This window comes from Orcinus orca, chromosome 1, assembly GCF_937001465.1.
Source record: "Orcinus orca chromosome 1, mOrcOrc1.1, whole genome shotgun sequence".
Lineage (NCBI taxonomy): Eukaryota > Metazoa > Chordata > Mammalia > Artiodactyla > Delphinidae > Orcinus > Orcinus orca.
Genome location: NC_064559.1, coordinates 174,503,775 through 174,526,229, shown reverse-complemented (window position 1 = coordinate 174,526,229; position 22,455 = coordinate 174,503,775). Strand labels below are relative to the sequence as shown.

Here is a 22,455-nt window from a genome sequence, read left to right as displayed (position 1 = left end):
GCCCTAGCCTTTTTGTTGGGCCTGGATCCTTCTTTTCCAGTTCTCATTAGCCAACTTGCACAGTTTGAGTCAGCTTCCAGCCTCAAGGTAGGTCCTACAGGTGATTCAGAGAGGTACCACATTTGATCACCAGCTCTGGAAGTCCAGAGAGAATGGAGAAGAAATGTTGATATGGTTTAATGGGTCCAATTCAAGGGAGCCCAGCCTGTGTACTGGGCTGTGTTAATCTGACTGAGTGCTGTGAGAATCCATCAGAAGGGGGAATGGATAAGGTAGGGTTACTTGGATGAGGAGGGACTGGCACTCAGAAGAGGAAGAAGGGCCAAGGAGAAGTAACTGAGAGTTGCTTTTCTAAGGTATGCTGAATTACCAACACCTCACCCTTATCCCAGTTCCTCACTCAAATGACTCTGTGATCCCAAGGAGATAGGAATTACAGGGTAAGAAGGGACCAGCCCTCATATTTTATGGAGGGGGAAATTGAGCTCTAGAGAGATTAAATAATTTGAATCTTTTTTTTTTTTTTTTTTTGGCGGTACGTGGGCCTCTCACTGTTGTGGCCTCTCCCGTTGCAGAGCACAGGCTCTGGACGCGCAGGCTCAGCGGCCATGGCTCACGGGCCCAGCCGTTCCGCGGCATGTGGGATCTTCCTGGACCGGGGCACAAACCCGTGTCCCCTGCATCGGCAGGCGGACTCTCAACCACTGCGCCACCAGGGAAGCCCAATAACTTGAATCTTTTACATGAGTTGGAGGTAGAGCCAGAACTGGAGCCCAGCTTTTCTTTTCTCAGTTGATACCCTGCTGCAAATTCCTCTTGAGCAGAGAATCCAATTTTGACTTCTTTGAGTGCCCTCAAAAATTGGGACATATTTCTTTGTGGGAAGACTAAGCTGGTTCACCATTGGATAAGGTATGTATTCTCTAGTTCTTTACCACAGTGCCACAGTGCCCACTGCTCCCTTTCACTCCTTGACTCTGAGGCCACGTATCAGTTGCCATTTATCATTAAGCTTGCAGTAATATTATTTCTTATAGTAGAGCCAAGAGCAAAGTGAGATATTTCTTGAACTCGTGTCTATCACAAAAGGGAAAATGAAAGAAAGATGATGAATCATTTAGGATTAGATTTGGTCATATACAATAGAAAACTCAACTAACTGGCTTAAAGAGGAAATGTTTATTTCTCTCTTACAGAGAGCTGGGATATAGGCAGTCCAGGATTGGTATGGAGACTCCACAATTATTAGGGAACTTGGACTTCTTCTTTCTTTTTGCAACCTATTTTATTGCTGGCTTCCATCCCCAGGATTGCCTCGTGGTCCTCATGACTGCTGGAACTTCAGTCATCACATTCAAATTCCAGGCAGGAAGAAAAGACTGAACAAAAGGGGCACATCTCCTGATTGTATCAGCTCCTTTTAAACATTTTCCCAGAAGTCCCACACAATAATTCTGCCTACAACTCATTGACCAAAACTTAGTCATATAGTCTTACTTGGTTGTCAAAAGAGGCTGGGAAATGTAGTGTTTTGGGGAATATTGCTTCCCCCTCCCTCAAATAAAATTGGAGTTCTATTACTAAGGAATAAGAGGAGAGTAAATTTTGGGTAAATAATGTGTAGTATCTACCAAAGATGAAGAGAGACACATATTTCAAGAAAAGTGGGAGAGAACGTATTTCTTTAGAAATAAATGTTTTAACCTGGTCTGCTTTATTTATTTACATAACCTTTCTGGCCTATGTCGGTGTTTGCCTTTGCAACCCCCCACTCCGGAGTGTCTAGTACTGTGCTATGCATGTAATAAACGTTTCTCCTCCACCTGCCCCTGCCCCTGGGGTCTGCATTGATTGGCTATGCCTGAGAATTGGTCTGACTCTCCATTAGCACCATTGCTGGTGGGTTGTTTTCTTTTGCTGTGGCCTCTGAAGTTGCTTTATTCCTGCGGGCATAAGATGTTCATACTACCCAAAATGTCTGTAGATTCAGTGCAATCCCTGTCAAGATTCCAATGGCATTTTTTACAGAAGTAGAAAGAACAATCCTAAAATTTATGCTCCCACAGGCAATCTCGCTGCCAATGATCTCTCCACTTCACGAGCAGGCAGACTACAGAAGGTCCTTCACAGCTATGTGCCTCAAGATGTCAGGGATAGGAATCGAGTTCGAGTCACATCATGGGATGGAAGGAAGTGGGGAGAACTGGAGGGGGACATCTATGACCGGGTGAGTGATTCCTGACCTGGGACATCCAGCTAGCCAAATCTGGCATCCCCATCCTGGCTCCAGGCCCTGAGGGGGTAAGATCTAGCCATATATATTTGAGGATGTACGGCTGACTGTGGACCTGGCCAACTCCCCGTGGGTGATTTGGTGAAAACAGCCATCTGTAGAATTGTTAGCTCAGTTTAGATAACTGGCTACTATCTTCATTAGAGGCAATTAGCAGAAAGAGTTTTAACCTGTCTGACTGGAAAAAAAATTATTAGGCTTATTTTATTTTGCAACTCACTTGGTTACACAGTAACCCTCATTAAATTAATATGAATAAGCTCATTTTATTTATTTTTGAATATTAATACAGTACATGGTACAAAATGTAGAAGGCACAGCATGGTATCCAGGGAAAAGTATGTTTCCCTCTTACTCCTGTCTCACAGCCATCTACTTCCTCTCCCTCCAGATGACTATTGTCTGTATTTTCTACTGTATCCTCTTAAAATATTTTCTTTGTGTATATACAAATATAAATGTGTATTTTAAATCTACAAACAATAAATGCAGGAGAGGGTGTGGAGAAAAGGGAACCCTCCCACACTGTTGGTGGGACTGTAAATTGGTGCAGCCACTATGGAGAACAGTACGGAGATTCCTTAAAAAACTAAAAGTAAAAAAAAACTAAAAGTAGAACTACCATACGACGCAGCAATCCCACTGCTGGGCATATACCCTGAGAAAACCATAATTCAGAAAGAATCATGTACCACAATGTTAATTGCAGCACTATTTACAATAGCCAGGACATGGAAGCAACCTAAGTGTCCATCGACAGGTGAATGGATAAAGAAGATGTGGCACATATATACAATGGAATATTACTCAGTCATAAAAAGAAACGAAATTGAGTTATTTGTAGTGAGGTGGATGGACCTAGAGTCTGTCATACAGTGTGAAGTAAGTCAGAAAGAGAAAAACAAATACCTTTTGCTAGAGAAAAACAAATACCGTATGCTAACTCATATATATGAAATCTGAAAATTAAAAAATGGTCCTGATGAACCTAGGGGCAAGACAGGAATAAAGACGCAGACATAGAGGATGGACTTGAGGACACGGGGAGGGGCAAGGGTAAGCTGAGACGAAGTGAGAGAGTAGCATTGGCATATATACACCACCAAATGTAAAATAGATACCTAGTGGGAAGCAGTTGCATCGCACAGGGAGATCAGCTCCGTGCTTTGTGACCACATGGAGGGGTGGGAGGGAGACACAAGAGAGAGGGGATATGGGGATATATGTATACATATAGCTGATTCACTTTGTTATACAGCAGAAACTAACACAACATTGTAAAGCAATTATACTCCAATAAAGATGTTTAAAAAAAAAAAGGAATGGTAGTATATTATGTTTACTATTCTGAACTTTGTATTTATTTAAATTTAATAATGTGCCTTGAAGTTCAAGCTTTTGTTTTTGTTTTTGGAGTATAATTGCTGGATAACAGTTTATATGTACTTAGGATATTGACAGAGGTTACTAAATCACTCCCTATGGAGGCCAAATCAGTTTCATTTCTACTGGTAATGAATAAGAGTACTGTTTCCTCATATCCTGCCACCATTGATGTTGTCCAACTTTTTGTTTTTTGCCAAACTGAAGCATCTAATTTGCATTTTGTTATGAATGAAGTTGAAAGTCATTTCATATATATTTTTTAATTTTAAAAATTTATTTATTTTATTTTATTTATTTTTGGCTGCATTTGTTGCTGTGTGCAGGTTTTTTCTCTAGTTGCGGAGATCCAAGCAGTATGGATCCTGGCGGAGTCCTGGCTCTATCACTTATCAGCCAGAGAAGTTTGGGCAAGTTAACCTTTCAGTTTAAGCTTTAGTTTCTTCATCTGTAAAATAAGGATAATAGTAGTGCCTATCACATATGTGAAGATTAAATAAGAATGCATTTAGCATAGCTCCTGGTATATAGAAAGCATTTAATAATATTGTCATCATCACAATCCTTATTATATTATTTCCATTCATCGGTCCTAGCTATGCCTTTTAGAACAGTGAGCTGCCTCCCATTTCACATCAAAATGCTTCAGACATTTGAAAACAGCTTTAATGTCCTGAAGATGTCTTTGTTAATTTATTTGTTGAACAAATAGTTGTGCACACTATAACATAGTAACACATACTACGTGTTAGGCAAGGGTGAAGCACTTTAGATGCAAAGAAGAATACTATCTCAGGGCTCCATACACTCTTGGTAACTCTATCTCTCCCCCAACTCTACCTGGCCATCAGCTGGAGTGCCAGAGCTCTGCATTTTCATGGCAAGATACCTACCTGCCTCCCCACTCACAGCTTTCTTTTTATAGGTGTTGCAGTTATACCTTTACCCATCTCTTTATATTTAGCCTTGTTAAATCACTTCCTTTTAGACATGTCTCTTATATATTGCATAGAGTTGGGTTTTGCTTTGTGAACGAATCTGTAAATTTTATTCTTTTAAAACAATTGTCACGATATATTTGGTTTTGGCTCTGTCAAATTATTTACTGTGTTTGTTTTACTTTATTTAGGAAGGTTTATATATATATATATATATATATATTTTAAATTATTTAATTAATTATTTTTGGCTGCATTGGGTCTTCGTTGCTGTGCACAAGCTTTCTCTAGTTGGTGCGAGTGGGGGCTACTCTTGGTTGCGGTGCGCAGACCTCTCATTGCGGTGGCTTCTCTTGTTGCGGAGCACGGGCTCTAGGCACATGGGCTTCAGTAGTTGTGGCTCACGAGCTCTAGAGCGCAGGCTCAGTAGCTGTGGCGCATGGGCTTAGTTGCTCTGTGGCATGTAGGATCTTCCCAGATTAGGGTTCGAACCCATGTCCCCTGCATTGGCAGGTGGATTCTTAACCACTGTGCCACCAGGGAAGTCCCAGGAAGGTTTATATTTTAATTCTACATTAGATAATTTCAATATGAAAACTCTTTGGGGGTTTAATTCTACTGGTGGTTGTTTCTGCTAACACTTGCTCAAGGAAGCTTGTTTCCCTTTAAAATTTTTTTTTTTTTTTTTGTGGTATGCGGGCCTCTCACTGTTGTGGCCTCTCCCATTGCGTTGCAGAGCACAGGCTCCGGATGCGCAGGCTCAGCGACCATGGCTCACAGGCCCAGCCGCTCTGCGGCATGTGGGATCTTCCCAGACCGGGGCACGAACCCGTGTCCCCTGCATTGGCAGGCGGACTCTCAACCACTGCGCCACCAGGGAAGCCCTCCCTTTAAATTTTGTGGTCATTTTTATCACCTTTCATAATTTTCTAACAATTTTTCTGTTGGAGTATAACAGAAGTGATCAAATCATCAATATACTGCTTAAAGAATGATCTTATAGTGAAATATATTATTACTACCCTTTCAAGAAGTATGATACTACCAGCATCCCAGAAACTCTCTTATGCCCCTTTCTGTCTTCCTAGAGGTGATCACTATTCTGACTTCTAAAACCATGGATGTACTTCACATAAATGTAATCATATACTATGTACTCTTGTCTGACTTTTTTCTCTCATTATGTTTGTGAGATTCATCCATGTTGTTGCCCCTGGCAGTGGTTTATTCATTGTTGCTGTATTATATATTATGGTGTATATACAGAATTTATAGTCTAGTCTATTCGTAAGAGACATTTGAGTCACTTCCAGTTTGGGGCTATTACAAACAACACTGCTGTGATCATTCCTGTAAATGTGTTTTGTTGCACTATGTACACATTTCTGTTGAATTTCTGAGTCATAGAGTATGTATATGTTCAGTTTTAGTCACTACTGTCAAAGTTTTCCAAGTGATTGTGCGAGTTTACATTCCTACCTACAGTGCATGAAAATTTCTGGTGTTCCACAACCTTATCAACATATACTATTTTGGGACTTCCCTGGTGGTCCAGTGGTTAAGACTCTGTGCTTCCACTGCAGGGGGCACGGGTTTGATCTCTGGTCGGGAAACTAATATCCTGTGTCCCGCATGCTGTGTGATGCGGCCAAAAAAAATATATGTGTGTGTGTGTGTGTGTGTGTGTGTGTGTGTGTATATATATACACTATTTTTTCCTCACTTTAGCCATTTTGATGGGCGTATAATGGTATTTGCATTGTGATGTTAATTTTTGTTTCACTGATGACTAATGAGTTTGGACACCTTTTCATGTGTTGATTGGCTATTTGTTTTTGAAGTGAGAATTCAAGTCTTTTGCCTGTTTTTCCTATTATCTGTCTCTTTTTAATGTGTCTGTCTATTTTTATTTATTTACTTCTGAATTTTATTTACTTTTTATTTTTTATTTTATTTCTTTATTTGGCCGCACCATGGGGCTTGTGGAATCTTAGTTCCCTGACCAGGGTTTGAACCCATTCCCTCACATTCCCTCAGCAGTGAAAGTGTGGAGTCCTAACCACTGGACCACCAGGGAATTCCCTGTCTGTCTTTAAGGATTTACTTCTTATTTATTTATTTATTTTTGGTTGCGTCGGGTCTCAGTTGCAGCACGCGGGATCTTTCATTGTGGCACATGGGCTCTTCGTTGAGGCATGCGGGCTTCTCTCTAGTTGTTGCACGTGGGCTCCAGAGCTCGCGGGCTCAGTAGTTGTGGCGTGGGCTCCAGAGCGTGTGGTCCCTGTAGTTGCAGCACACGGGCTCTAGTTGTGGTGCACGGGCTTAGTTGCTCCATGGCATGTGGGATCTTAGTTCCCTGACCAGGGATTGAACCTGTGTTGCCTGCATTGGAAGGTGGACTCTTAACCACTGGACTACCAGGGAAGTCCCCTTGTTTGTCTCTTTTTAATGTGTGAGTGTTCCTTTATGTATTCTGGATATGAGTCCTTTATATATATGTATTATAAATATCTTCTTCCGCTCTGTAACTTATCTTTTCACCCTCTTAGGATGAAACAGAAGTTCTTAATGTAGTCTAATTTGTCACAATGGTTAATGCTTTTGGGTCTTATTTTTTTTTAATTTATTTTATTGAAGTATAGTTGATTTACAGTGTTGTGTTAATTTCTGCTGTACAGCACAGTGATTCAGTTATACAAATATATATACAGTCTTTTTCACATTCTTTTCCATTATAGCTTATCACAGGATATTGAATATAGTTTCCTGGGTTATTTCTATATATAATAGTTTGCGCCTGCTAATCCCAAACTCCCAATCCATCCCTCCCCCAACCCCTCTCCCCTTTGGCAACCACAAGTCTGTTCTCTATGTCTGTGAATCTGTTTCTATTTTGTATATAAGTTCATTTGTGTCATATTTTAGATTCCACATATAAGTGATATCATATGGTATTTGTCTTTCTCTTTCTGACTTACTTCACTTAGTATGATAATCTTTAGGTCCATCCATGTTGCTGCAAATGGCATTATTTCATTCTTTTTTGTGGCTGAATAGTATACTATTATATATGTGTACCACATCTTCTTTATCCATTCATGTGTCAGTGGACATTTAAGTTGTTTCCTTGTCTTGGCTCTTGTGAATAGTGCTGCTAGGAACATAGGGGTGCATGTATCTCTTTGAATTATAGTTTTGTCTGGATATATGCCCAGGAGTGGGATAGCTGGATCATACGGCAACTCTATTTTAGTTTTTTGAGGAACCTCTGTACTGTTTTCTGTAATGGCTGTACCAATTTACATTCCCACCAACAGTGTAGGAGGGTTCCCTTTTCTTCACATTAGGTCTTATTTAAGATACCTTTGCCTACCCTAAGGTAATAAAGATATTCCAGTACTACCTTCTAGAAACATTTTTTTTTTTTTTTTTTTTTGTGGTACACGGACCTCTCACTGTTGTGGCCTCTCCCGTTGCGGAGCACAGGCTCCGGACGTGCAGGCTCAGCGGCCATGGCTCACGGGCCCAGCTGCTCCACGGCATGTGGGATCTTCCTGGACCGGGGCACGAACCCATGTTCCCTGCATTGGCAGGCGGACTCTCAACCACTGTGCCACCAGGGAAGCCCTAGAAACATTTTTGTTTTACCTTTGTCACTTAGATTTACAGTCCAGTTGGAACTGATTTTTATGTGTAGTGAACAAAGTTAGGATACTAAAAATGGTATTTAGTTGACCCAGTATCAATTATTGAAGAGATTATTCATTTTCCACAGCTCTGCCTTGTCACCTTTGTCATAAATCAAGTATCCATATATATGTGGGTTTGTTTCTGGACTCTGTTCTGTTCTATTGGCCTATTTATCTTTCTTTTCAAGAAACTATACTGTCTTCATTGCTGTGGCTTTATAATAAGTCTTTAATATCTGGTATACTAAATCCTCTAACTTTATCTTTGAATTTCTCTTGGCTCTTCTTGGTTCTTTTGTATTCTCATAAATTTTGTCAATTTACACAACAAGACTTTCAGGGCTTTTGCCAGGAATTACATTGAGTCTAAAAACCATATTTGAAAGATAATTTCACTGGACATAGAATTCTATATTGGTAATTGTTTCCTTTTAGCATTTTGAAGGTCTTGTTTTTTTATTTTTTTAAATATTTATTTATTTATTTGGCTGCACTGGGTCTTAGTTGAGGCACGTGGGATATTTGTTGTGGTGTGCGGGATCTTTAGTTGCAGCATATGGGATCTAGTTCCCTGACCAGGGATTGAACCTGGGCCCCCTGCATTGGGAGCATGGAGTCTTAGCCACTGGACCACGAGGGAAGTCCCTGAAGATCTTATTTATTTTGCTATTCATTGTTTCTGTTGAGAAGTCAACTATAAGTCTTATTAAAACTTCTTGAGGGGAATTTCCTGGCAGTCCAGTGTTTAGAACTCAGTGCTTTCACTGCCGGGGCCTGGGTTCAGTCCTTGGTCAGAGAAATAAAATCCCACAAGCCATGAGGCATGCCCCCACCTCAAAAAAAAAAAAAACTCCTTTAAAGGTGGTGTGTATATCTCCTGCCTGGGGTTCATAGTGCTTCCTGAATCTGTGGTTTGATTTTCTCATCAGTTTTAGAAAATTCTCAGTCATTATCTCTTCATATAATTTTCTGTTTCATTTTTTTCTCATAATTTTGGGACTTTAATTACATGTATGTTAGGCTTTTTCATCATGTCCCATATAAGTGTTATATTCTTTCCTGTATTTCTCTTTTTTCCATCATGATTCAATCTGGATGTCGTGTTTGACCTGATTCACCAGTCCTTTCTTACCTGTGTCTAATAAGCTGTTAAATACATCTGTTGAGGTCTTTTTAAAAATTGAGAAATAATTGACATACATGTTAATATTGTATTAGTTTTAGGTGTACAACATAATGATTTGATATACGTATATATTGTGAGATGATTATCACAATAAGTTTAGTTAATTAACATTTATCACCACACATAGTTAACAAATATTTTTCTTTTTTTTTGGCTGCCATGCGGCCTGTGGGATCTTAGTTCCCTGACCAGGGATTGAACCCATGCCCCCTGCAATGGAAGCGTGCAGTCTTAACCACTGGACCACCAGGGAAGTCCCACAAATTTTTTTCTTATCATGAGAACCTTTTTTTTTGGCTGCACCACGCAGCTTGTGGGATCTCAGTTCCCTGACCAGGGACTGAACCTGGGCTATAGCGTGAAAGCTCGGAATCCTAACCAATAGGCCACCAGGGAACTTCTGAGAACTTTTAAAATCTACTCTCTTAGCAACTTTCAAATATATAATACAGTATTGCTAACTATAGTGATCATGTTGTACATTATATCCCCAGGACTTATTTGTTTTATAACTGGAAGTTTGTACCTTTTAATCACCTTCACCCATTGTGCCCACCTTCCACTCCCTGCCTCAGGTAACCACTACTCTGTTCTCTGTATCTACTAGCTCTTTCTTTCTTTCTTTTTTTTTTTTTTACATTTTGCATATAAGTGAGATCACACAGTATTTGTCTTTCTCTGTCTGACTTATTTCACTTAGCATAATGCCCTCAAGGTCCATCCATATTGTCTCAAATGGAAGAATTTCCTTCTCTTTTATGGCTCAGTAATATTCCATTGTATATATATTCCACATTTTCTTTATTTATTCATCTGTTGATGGGCACTTAGGTTGTTTCCATGTCTTGGCTATTGTAAATAATGGTGCAGTGATCGTGGGGGTGCAGATATCTTTTCAAAGTAAAGTTTTTGTTATCTTCAGGTAAATACCTAGAAGTAGAATTTCTGGATGATATGATAGTTCTATTTTTAATTTTTTGAGGAACCACCATACTGTTGTCCATAGTGGCTGCAGTAACTATATTCTCACTGCATCTATTGAGTTCTTGATTTCAGTTATTATATTTTCCAGTTTTAGAATTTCCAGCTGATTGTTTAAAAAAAATTCTAGTTCTGTAGAAATTAGAAATGATAAAATTTTATGTCTTTTCATCTAACTTCTTGAACATACGCATGATTTTTTCAAATACTATGATAATTCTAGTATTTGGATCTCATGGGTCAGCTTCTATGATCTGTTTTTTCTCTTGGTTTTTGGTCATTTGGTTTTATCTCCTGGTATTAGTGATTTTTTTGTTAGAATGCCAGACATTTTTTGTGAAGAATTGCAGGGATAATCTGAGGCTCTAGATATCTTCTTCTGGAAAGGATTTGATTTTCCTAAGGCTGACAGTTAACATCAGAGCAGATCATCTTAATTCAGCCAGAAATTAGGCTGATTCAAAGCTGGAGTTTGTGAGGGCTGTTCTTTTTCCAGTTTACCTTTATACGTAGGGTATTTAATTTCAGCGCTCTAGCTCAAGGCATGAGGTGTTTCTTTACTAGGACCCTCTACTCCTTGGTGTGGACTCTGAACTCCAGTTTTTGTCCCCACAGTTCTATAAGACTGCTGAAAGTTCTGTTCATCTTCTCAACCCCTTATTTGTCACAGTAGAGCTGAATGCTTCTGGCTTACCTACCTGTACTTTATCCTCTCTAGGATCTTAGCCCCTCAGTTCTTGGTTCTTTAGTAGATCTCTAATGATTTCAGATAGATATTTTAAATATTTTGTCAAGCATTTCTAATTGTTCCACCAGGAGCATTGGTTTACAAGCTATTCTGCTTTTACTAGAAGTGTAAAGCCTGATTTTGTTTATTGTCAGCTTATGATCATTGCCTAGTTAATTAAAAGAGCCCTGGTGGGCTTCCCTGGTTGCGCAGTGGTTGAGAGTCCGCCTGCCGATGCAGGGGACACGGGTTCGTGCCCCGGTCCGGGAAGATCCCACATGCCACGGAGCGGCTGGGCCCGTGAGCCATGGCCGCTGAGCCTGCGCGTCCAGAGCCTGTGCTCCGCAACGGGAGAGGCCACAGCAGTGAGAGGCCCGCGTACCGCAAAAAAAAAAAAAAAAAAGATAGGTGTTTGGAGGATTGCTCAATCCAGGACCATTTATTGCTCTACAGGGAATTTTCTGGATCATGCAGGCATCATGAGTTTGAACCTCCTATCTGAGTGGTTACAAATTCTCAGGGAGACTTTTTTTTCTTTTTGCCTGGAGTTAAAGCCAAAACAGACAAGTTCTCTTGTCTTCCATTGTGTCTGATTTTTCTTTTTTTGGCTGTGCCACGTGGCATGTGGGATCTTAGTTCCCCATCCAGGGATTGAACCTGTGCCCCCTGCATTGGACGCACAGAGTCTTAACCACTGGACTGCCAGGGAAGTCCCATTGTGGCTGATTTTTTCCCCCCTAGTTCATACTTTGATTGAGCATGTAGCCCTTTAAGGATTTTGACTTTTCTGTGGATTTCCATTCCAATTCTGTACCTCAAGTGCCCAGTTTTCTGCCCTCCAAGGGTTTGGGTTACTAGGGATTGATAAAAGATAGAAGGCACCTCCAATGGGCACATGAAAAGATGATCAACATTGCTAATTATTGGAGAAATGCAAATGAAAACTACAACGTGGGGACTTCCCTGGTGGCACAGTGGTTAAGAATCTGCCTGCTGGGACTTCCCTGGTGGTGCAGTGGTTAAGAATCCACCTGCCAATGCAGGGGACACGGGTTCAAGCCCCGGTCCAGGAAGATCCCACATGCCGCAGAGCAACTAAGCCTGTGTACCACAACTACTGAGCCTGTTCTCTAGAGCCCGCAAGCCACAACTACTGAGGCTGTGTGCCGCAACTACTGAAACCCATGTGCCTAGAGCCCGTGCTCTGCAACAAGAGAAGCCACGGCAGTGAGGCAGTGAGAAGCCCACACATCTCAATGAAGAGCAGCCCCCACTCACTGCAACTAGAGAAAGCCTGCGTGCAGCAATGAAGACCCAACGCAGCCAAAGATAGATAGATAGATAAATAAATAAATAGAAAGAATCTGCCTGCCAATGCAGGGGACATGGGTTCAATCCCTGGTCCAGGAAGATCCCACATGCTATGGAGCAACTAAGCCTGTGTGCCACAACTACTGAGCCTGTGCTCTAGAGCCTGCGAGTCACAACTACTGAGCCTGTGTGCCACAACTACTGAAGCCTGCACACCTAGCACCTGTGCTCTGCAACAAAGAAGCCACCACAATGAGAAGCCCGTGCGGCGCAATGAAGAGCAGCCCCCACTTGCTGCAGCTAGAGAAAGCCCACGCACAGCAGTGAAGACCCAATGCAGCCAAAAATAAAAAATAAAAAAAAATACTACAATGTGGTATCACCTCACATCAGTCAGAATGGCATTCATCAAAAAGTCTATAAATAATAAACACTGGAGAGGGTGTGGAGAAAAGAGAACCCTCCTACACGGTTGGTGGGAATGTAAATTGGTGCAGCCACTATGGAAAATGGTATGGAGGTTTCTCAGAAAACTAAAAATAGAGTTGCCATATGATGCAGCTATCCCACTCCTTGACATATGTCCAGACAAAACTATAATTCAAAGAGATACATGCACCCCCATGTTCATAGCAGTATTATTTACAAGGGCCAAGACTTGGAAGCAATCTAAATGTCTATTGACAGATGAATGGATAAAGAAGATGCAGTACATATATACAGTGGAATACTACTCAGCCACAAAAAAGAATGAAATAATGCCTTTTGCAGCAACATGGATGGACCTAGAGATTATCATACTAAATAAAGTAAGTCAGACAGAGACAGACAAATATCACAGATCACTTACATGTGGAACCTAAAAAAAAGATACGAATGAACTTACTCACAAAACAGAAACAGACTCACAGACATAGAAGACAAACTTATGGTTACCAGAGGGGAAGGGGGAGGGTTAAATTAGGAGTTTTAGGATTAGCAGGTACAAACTACTGTATATAAAACAGATAAACAACAAGGTCCTGGGAGTTCCCTGGTGGCCTAGTGGGAAGTGTGCTATAGGGAATATAGCTCCCTATAGCACAGGGAACTGTATTCAGTATCTTGTAATAAAGTACAAAGAAAAGAATCTGAAAAATAATATATATAATATATACGTGTAAATATATATATTTACTGAATCACTTCACTATATACCGGAAACTAATACAACATTGTAAGTGAACTATACTTCAATTAAAAAAGATAAAAAAAATAGAAGGCATCGACTTCAGCTCTGGAATCCCTCCCTGGATTTGTGCTCCTGGTTTTTCTTTGGCTTCTGAGAATTTCTCTAATTTTCTATGAGCTATGCATTTAAAAGTATTAAAAAAATATATATATATATATATATTTTTTTTTTTTCTGGTACGCGGGCCTCTCACTGTTGTGGCCTCTCCCGTTGCGGAGCACAGGCTCCGGACACGCAGGCTCAGCGGCCATGGCTCACGGGCCCAGCCGCTCCGTGGCATGCGGGATCTTCCCGGACTGGGGCACGAACCCGTGTCCCCGGCATCGGCAGGCGGACTCTCAACCACTGTGCCACCAGGGAAGCCCTTAAAAATATATTTTATGTTTAGATATTTTGTATCACAAGGGTTTCAAGATATCTAGTTTACTACGTTCCTGGAAACAGAAGGTATTAATTTCTTCTATCGTGTGGTTTCTAAACATCCCAGTGGCCCTTCTCTGAGCATTCCTATGCCCTTCTCTGAGCATTCCTATTTAGTTAATGTCAATTTTTCCTGTGGACGCTAGCCGCATCACATTTCTTGAGATATGACCTGACCAGAATGCAAGGTAGTCATTATTTCTCTTACTCTGTATACACTGTATCAATTCATTCAGCCTCGGAGTACAGCAGGATATTGAACACTGGGTCATTACTAATTTACTCGGAATTTCTGCTTGACTGAAAATTTATAGATCTTTTCCACAGATGATTTTACTTCTTCTTTTAAATAAATTTAATTTATTTTTTAGCTGCACTGGGTCTTCATTGCTGCACGCGGGCTTTCTCTAGTTGCGGCAAGCGGGGGCTACTCTTCATTGCGATGCACATGCTTCTTATTGCGGTGTCTTCTCTTATTGTAGAACACGTGCTCTAGGCATGCGGGCTTCAGTAGTTGTGGCTCACAGGCTCTAGAGCGCAGGCTCAGTAGTTGTGGCGCACAGGCTTAGTTGCTCTGCGGCATGTGGGATCTTCCCAGACCAGGGCTGGAACGTATGTCCCCTGCACTGGCAGGTGGATTCTTATCTACTGCACCACTAGGGAAGTCCTGATTTTACTTTTTGAAATGTAAATACAGGACTGTTTTTTTGGGGGGATGGGTAGGTTTTTTGTTTTTGTTTTTTGGTCTTTAGTGCCCATTGCAGAGTGGGTTCTTAGTAAATAAATGAATAACTTTATTTATTTATTTATTTTTGGCCACATTGCGCAGCTTGTGGGATCTTTGTTCCCTGATCAGGCATTGAACCCAGGCCCTCAGCAGTGAAAGCGTGGAGTCCTAACCACTGGACCACTGAGGAATTCCTCAATGAATGAATGACTTTCCATCTCTCACTTTAAAACTTTTCCATATTGGATATGACATTGTTTTAGCATAAGATAATTTTGAATCCTGATCCTGTTATTCAATATATTAGCTACCCTTTGGGTATTATATCATCTGTAAATTGGATGTTTTCATTCAAATAGCTAGGGACAGAGTCAAGGACAGAGCCCTGAAGCACTGAAGATTTCTTTCTAGGTTGATATCAATTACTTAATCCAGTTTTTTGTATGTTGGTTTTGGTTTTTTGCCCAGCCATGAGTATACTTAGATGTACTATTTTCCCACTGATTATTTCACAATTGTCCACCAGGTTAAAGTGAGAAGCTTTGTCAGATGCTCTGCAGTGGGGGGATGGGCTAGGGGAGCACTCTGCAGAACCCTCCAGGTTAGGGGCCTAAAACACCCCTGGCCTGAGGAAGAGGAGCCTGTAAGGAGCCCTAATACTTTACGCTTTAACACTCCTGGGCAGGTGCTGGTGGATGTGCCCTGTACAACAGACCGCCACTCCCTTCATGAGGAGGAGAACAACATCTTTAAGCGTTCAAGGAAGAAGGAGCGGCAGATGTTGCCTATGTTGCAGGTGCAGCTTCTTGCGTGAGTAATAGATTTACAGAAACTCAGGACTTTGGGCCACAGTGCTGTGGTGGGGTCTGGTCACCTGGGGGGCTTGGGGGCTAGAAGCTGTTGCCAAGACCATTACCCGTAGAAGGGTCTTCTGGCTGGGAATCTGCCTGGAGGAGACAATCATCATTGGATGGTCTTTCTCTGGGACATAAAGACTCTATGTGGAGATTGGTTCAAGATGGCGTAGAAGGATGTGCACTCACTCCCTCTTGTGAGAGCACTGGAATCACAGCTAACTGATGAACAGTCATCAACAGGAAGACACTGGAACTCAACAAAAGAGATATCCCACATCCAAAGACAAAGGAGAAGCCACAATGAGATGGTAGGTGGGGCGCAATCACAATAACATCAAATCCCATAACCGCTGGGTGAGTGACTCACAAACTGGAGTGAAGGTTCTGAGCCCTACGTCAGGCTTCCAAACCTGCGGATCTGGCAGTGGGAGGAGGAATTCCCAGAGAATCAGACTTTGAAGGCTAGTGGGATTTGATTGCAGGACTTTGACAGGACCGGGGGAAACAGACTCCACTCTTGGAGGACACACACAAAGTATTGTGCGTATCAGGACCCAGGGAGAAGGAGCAGTGACCCCATAGGAGACTGAACCAGACCTACCTGCTAGTGTTGGAGGGTCTCCTGCAGAAGCTGCAGGGACAAGGACACTGGCAGCAGAGGTTCTGGGATGTACTCCTTGGCATGAGCCCTCCCGGAGCCCACCATTAGCCCCACCAAAGAGCCTCTAGGCTCCAGTGCTGATCACCTCAGGCCAAACAACAAACAGGGAGGGAGCTCAGCCCCACCCATCAGCAGGCAAGCCAATTAAAGTTTTACTGAGCTCTGCCCACCAGAGCAACACCCAGCTCTACCCACCACCAATCCTTCCCATCAGAAAGCTTGCACAAGCCTCTTAGATAGCCTCATCTGCCAGAGGGCAGACAGCAGAAGCAAGAAGAACTACAGTCCTGCAGCCTGTGGAACGAAAACCACATTCACAGAAACATAGACAAAATGAAAAGGTAGAGGACTATGTACCAGATGAAGGAACAAGATAAAATCCCAGAAAAACAACTAAATGAAGTAGAGATAAACAACCTTCCAGAAAAAGAATTCAGAATAATGATAGTGAAGATAATCCAGGACCTCAGAAAAAGAATGGAGGCAAAGATTGAGAAGATGCAAGAAATGTTTAATAAAGACCTAGAAGAATTAAAGAACAAACAAACAGAGGTGAACAATACAATAACTGAAATGAAAAATACACTAGAAGAAATCAATAGCAGAATAACTGAGGCAGAAGAACAGATAAGTGATCTGGAAGACAGAATGGTGGAATTCACTACCACAGAACATGATAAAGAAAAAAGAATGATAAGAAACGAAGACAGCCTAAGAGACCTCTGGGACAACATTAAACGCACCAACATTCACATTATAGGGGTCCCAGAAGGAGTAGAGAGAGACAAAGGACCTGAGAAAATATTTGAAGAGATTATAGTTGAAAAATTCCCTAACATGGGAAAGGAAATAGCCACCCAAGTGCAGGTAGAGCAGAGAGTCCCAGGCAGGATAAACCCAAGGGGAAACATGCTGAGATACATAGTAATCAAATTGACAAAAATTAAAGACAAAGAAAAATTATTGAAAGCAACAAGGGAAAAATGACAAATAACATACAAGGGAACTCCCATAAGGTTAACAGCTAATTTCTAAGGAGAAACTCTACAAGCCTGAAGGGAGTGGCATGATATATTTAAAGTGATGAAAGGGAAGAACCTACAACCAAGATTACTCTACCTGGCAAGGATCTCATTCAGATTCGATGGAGAAATCAAACGCTTTCCAGACAAGCAAAAGCTAAGAGAATTCAGCACCACCAAACCAGCTCTACAACAAATGCTAAAGAAACTTCTCTAAGTGGGAGATACAGGAGAAGAAAAGGACCTACAAGAACAAACCCAGAATAATAAAGAAAATGGTAATAGGAACGTACATATCGATAATTACCTTAAATGTGAATGGATTAAATGCTCCAACCAAAAGATACAGGCTCACTGAATGGATACAAAGACAAGACCCACATATATGCTGTCTACAAGAGACCCACTTCAGACCTAGGGACACATACAGATTGAAAGTGAGGGGATGGAAAAAGATATTCCATGCAAATGGAAATCAAAAGGAAGCTGGAGTAGCAATACTCATATGAGATAAAATAGACTTTAAAATAAAGAATGTTATAAGAGACAAGGAATGACACTACATAATGATCAAGGGATCAATCCAAGAAGATGATATAACAATTATAAATATATATGCACCCAACCTAGGAGCACCTCTATACATAAGGCAAGTGCTAACAGCTATAAAAGATGAAATCAACAGTAACACAATAATAGTGAGGGACTTTAACACCTCACTTACACCAATGGACAGATCATCCAGACAGAAAATTAATAAGGAAACACAAGCTTTAAATGACACAGTAGACCAGATAGATTTAATTGATATTTATAGGACATTCCATCCATAAACAGCAGATTACACTTTCTTCTCAAGTGCACACGGAACATTCTCCATGATAGATGACATCTTGGGTCACAAATCAAGCCTTGGTAAATTTAAGACAATTGAATCAAGCATCTTTTCCAACCACAGCGCTATGAGATTAGAAATAAATTACAGGGAAAAAAACCATAAAAAACACAAACACATGGAGGCTAAACAATATGTTACTAAATAACCAAGAGATAACTGAAGAGATCAAAGAGGAAATAAAAAAATACCTAGAGACAAATGACAATAAAAACATGACGATCCAAACCTGTGGGATGCAGCAAAAGCAGTTCTAAGAAGGAAGTTTGTAGCAGCACAATCCTACCTCAAGAAACAAGAAAAGTCTCAAATAAACAATCTAACCTTACACCTAAAGGAACTAGAGAAAGAAGAACAAACAAAACCCAAGGTTAGTAGAAGGAAGTAAATCATGAAGATCAGAGCAGAAATAAATGAAATAGAAACAAAACAATAGCAAAGATCAATAAAACTAAAAGCTGGTTTTTTGAGAAGATAAACAAAATTGATAAACCATTAGCCAGACTCATCAAGAAAAAGAGGGAGAGGACTCAAATCAATAAAATTAGAAATGAAAAAGGAGAAGTTACAACAGACACTGCAGAAATACAAAGCATCCTAAGAGACTACTACAAGCAACTCTATGCCAATAAAATGGACAACCTGGAAGAAATGGACAAATTCTTAGGAAGGTATAACCTTCCAAGACTGAACCAGGAAGGAATAGAAAAACATGAACAGACCAATCACAAGTAATGAAATTGAAACTGTGATTAAAAATCCTCCAACAGGGACTTCCCTGGTGGTGCAGTGGTTAAGAATCTGCCTGCCAATGCAGGGGACATGAGTTTGAGCCCGGGTCTGGGAAGATCCCACATGCTGTGGAGCAACTAAGCCCGTGCACCGTAACTACTGAGCCTGCACTCTAGAGCCCACGAGCCACAGCTACTGAGCCTGTGTGCCACAACTACTGAAGCCTGCGCGCCTAAAGCCTGTGCTCTCCAACAAGAGAAGCCACCATAATGAGAAGCCTGTGAACCGCAATGAAGAGTAGCCCCCACTTGCCGCAACTAGAGAAAGCCCATGCACAGCAACGAAGACCCAATGCAGCCAAAAAAATTAATTGAATAAAATAAATAAATTAAAAAAAAAAACAAACAAAAGTCCAGGACCAGATGGCTTCACAGGTGAATTCTATCAAACATTTAGAGAAGAGCTAACAGCTATCCTTCTCAAAGTCTTCCAAAAAATTGCAGAGGAAGGAACACTCCCAAACTCATTCTACAAGGCCACAATTACCCTGATACCAAAACCAGACAAAGATACTACAAAAAAAGAAAATTACAGACCAATATCACTGATGAATATAGATGCAAAAATCCTCAACAAAATACTAGCAAACAGAATCCAACAACACATTAAAAGGATCATACACCATGATCAAGTGGGATTTATCCCAGGGATACAAGGATTCTTCAATATATGCAAATCGATCAATGTGATACACCATATTAACAAATTGAAGAAGAAAAACCATATGATCATCTCCATAGATGCAGGTAAAGCTTTTGACAAAATTCAACACCCATTTATGATAAAAACTGTCCAGAAAGTGGGCATAGAGGGAACCTTCTTCAACATAATAAAGGCCATGTACCACAAACCCACAGCAAACATCATTCTCAATGGTGAAAAACTGAAAGCCTTTCCACTAAGATCAGGAACAAGACAAGGATGTCCACTCTCACCATTATTATTCAACATAGTTTTGGAAGTCCTAGACACAGCAATCAGAGAAGAAAAAGAAATACAAATTGGAAAAGAAGAAGTAAAACTGTCACTGTTTGCAGATGACATGATACTATACATAGATCATCCTAAAGATGTCACCAGAAAACTACTAGAGCTAATCAATGAATTTGGTAAAGTTGCAGGATACAAAATTAATGCACAGAAATCTCTTGCATTCCTATACACTAACAACGGAAGATCAGAAGGAGAAATTAAGGATACAATCCCATTCACCATTGCAACAAAAAGAATAAAATACCTAGGAATAAACCTACCTAAGGAGGTAAAAGACCTGTACTCAGAAAACTATAAGACACTGATGAAAGAAACCAAAGATGACACAGGGAGAGATACACCATGTTCTTGGATTGGAAGAGTCAATATTGTGAAAATGACTATACTACCGAAAGCAATCTACAGATTCAATGCAATCCCTATCAAATTACCAATGGCATTTTTTACAGAACTAGAACAAAAAAATCTTAAAATTTGTATGGAGACACAAAAGACCCTGAATAGCCAAAGCAGTCTTTTTTCTTGAGGGAAAAAAGCGGAGCTGGAGGAACCAGACTCCCTGACTCCAGACTATACTACAAAGCTACAGTAATCAAGAGAAGATGGTACTGGCATAAAAGCAGAAATATAGATCAATGGAATAGTATAGAAAGCCCAGAGATAAACCCACGCACCTGTGGTCAACTAATCTATGACAAAGGAGGCAAGGATATACAATGGAGAAAAGACAGTGTCTTCAATAAGTGGTGCTGGGAAAACTGGACAGCTACATGTAAAAGAATGAAATTAGAACACTCCCTAATACCATACACAAAAATAAACTCAAAATCAATTAAAGACTTAAGTGTAAGGCCAGACACTATAAAACTCTTAGAGGGAAACATAGGAAGAACACTCTTTGACATAAATCACAGCAAGATCTTTTTTGACCCACCTCCTAGAGTAATGAAAATAAAACCAAAAATAAACAAATGGAACCTAATGAAACTTAAAAGCTTTTGCAGAGCAAGGGAAACTATAAACAAAACGAAAAGACAGCCCTCAGAATGGGAGAAAATATTTGCAAATGAATAAACAAAGGATTAATCTCCAAAATATATAAACAGCTCATGCAGTTCAATGTTAAAAAAACAACCTAATCAAAAAATGGGCAGAAGACCTAAATAGAAATTTCTTCAAATAAGACATACAGATGGCCAAGAGACACATGAAAAGCTGCTCCACATCACTAATTATTAGAGAAGTGCAAATCAAAACTACAGTGAGGTATCACCTCACACCGGTCAGAATGGGCATCGTTAGAAAATCTACAGACAGCAAATGCTGGAGAGGATGTGGAGAAAAGGGAACCCTCTTGCACTGTTGGTGGGAATGTAAACTGATACAGCCACTATGGAGAACAGTATGGACGTTCATTAAAAAACTAAAAATAGAATTACCGTATGACCCAGCAATCCCACTTCTGGGCATATACCCAGAGAAAACCATAATTCAAAAAGACACATGCACCCCAGTGTTCATTGCAGCACTATTTACAATAGCCAGGTCATGGAAGCAACCTAAATGCTGACAGATGAATGGATAAAGAAGATGTGATACATATATATACAATGGAGTATTAGCCATAAAAAGGATCGAAATTGGGTCATTTGTAGAGACATAGATGGACCTAGAGACTGTCATACAGAGTGAAGTAAGTCAGAAAGAGAAAAACAATATATGCGTATATTAACTCATATGTGTGGAATCTAGAAAAATGGCACAGGTGAACTGGTTTGCAAGGCAGAAATAGAGACACAGATGTAGAGAACAAACGTATGGACACCAAGTGGGGAAAGCGACGGGGAGGGTGGTGGTAGTGATGGGATGAATTGGGAGACTGGGATTGACATATATACGCTAATATGTATAAAATAGATAACTAATAAGAACCTTCTGTATAAAAAAATAAATAAATAAAATTCAAAAAAAAAGAAAAGACTGTGTGGTAGGACATGCATAGCAGGATGGGCTGCACAGATTCACTTTTACCTCTATGCTAGTCCCCATGTCAGTGAGTAGCACAATTTTGAAAAATAATTACTGAGGTTAAGGCTCTGTAGAGCTGGGGTAGGGACTCAGTCCATGGGCAGCATCAGGGTTTGGTTTACAACCAGAGTCAAAGATCAGGGGACCATTTCAAAAGGACTTTTGGAGGAGAGCCCATGGAGTAAGGTTGGGTTGCTCTCAGCTTTGAGAACAACTTTCAGGTGGTGTCAGTGTGGAAGGCACTTCAGAGGCTAACACAGCTACCCATCCCACAATACACTCCCCTATCCTTCCAGCTTCTTCTGATGCGCTTCTACTTCT

The 22,455-nt window shown here is 40.6% G+C and overlaps 1 protein-coding gene across 8 annotated transcripts in view; it reads left to right on the top strand.

The window, feature by feature from the left end:
* The window catches only part of NSUN4 (NOP2/Sun RNA methyltransferase 4), a 37,383-nt gene that overhangs the window by 10,063 nt on the left and 4,865 nt on the right, over window positions 1-22,455 (top strand). For 5 of the 8 annotated variants that reach the window (XM_049709487.1, XM_049709497.1, XM_049709491.1 and 2 more), the window contains 3 exons: window positions 2,067-2,227; window positions 4,003-4,086; window positions 15,572-15,696. In XM_049709487.1, coding sequence (XP_049565444.1) covers window positions 2,067-2,227; window positions 4,003-4,086; window positions 15,572-15,696 — 370 coding nt within the window. The remainder of the gene's footprint in view (window positions 1-2,066; window positions 2,228-4,002; window positions 4,087-15,571; window positions 15,697-22,455) is intronic. The other 3 variants (XM_049709501.1, XM_004285765.4, XM_049709506.1) reach the window with 3 other exon arrangements.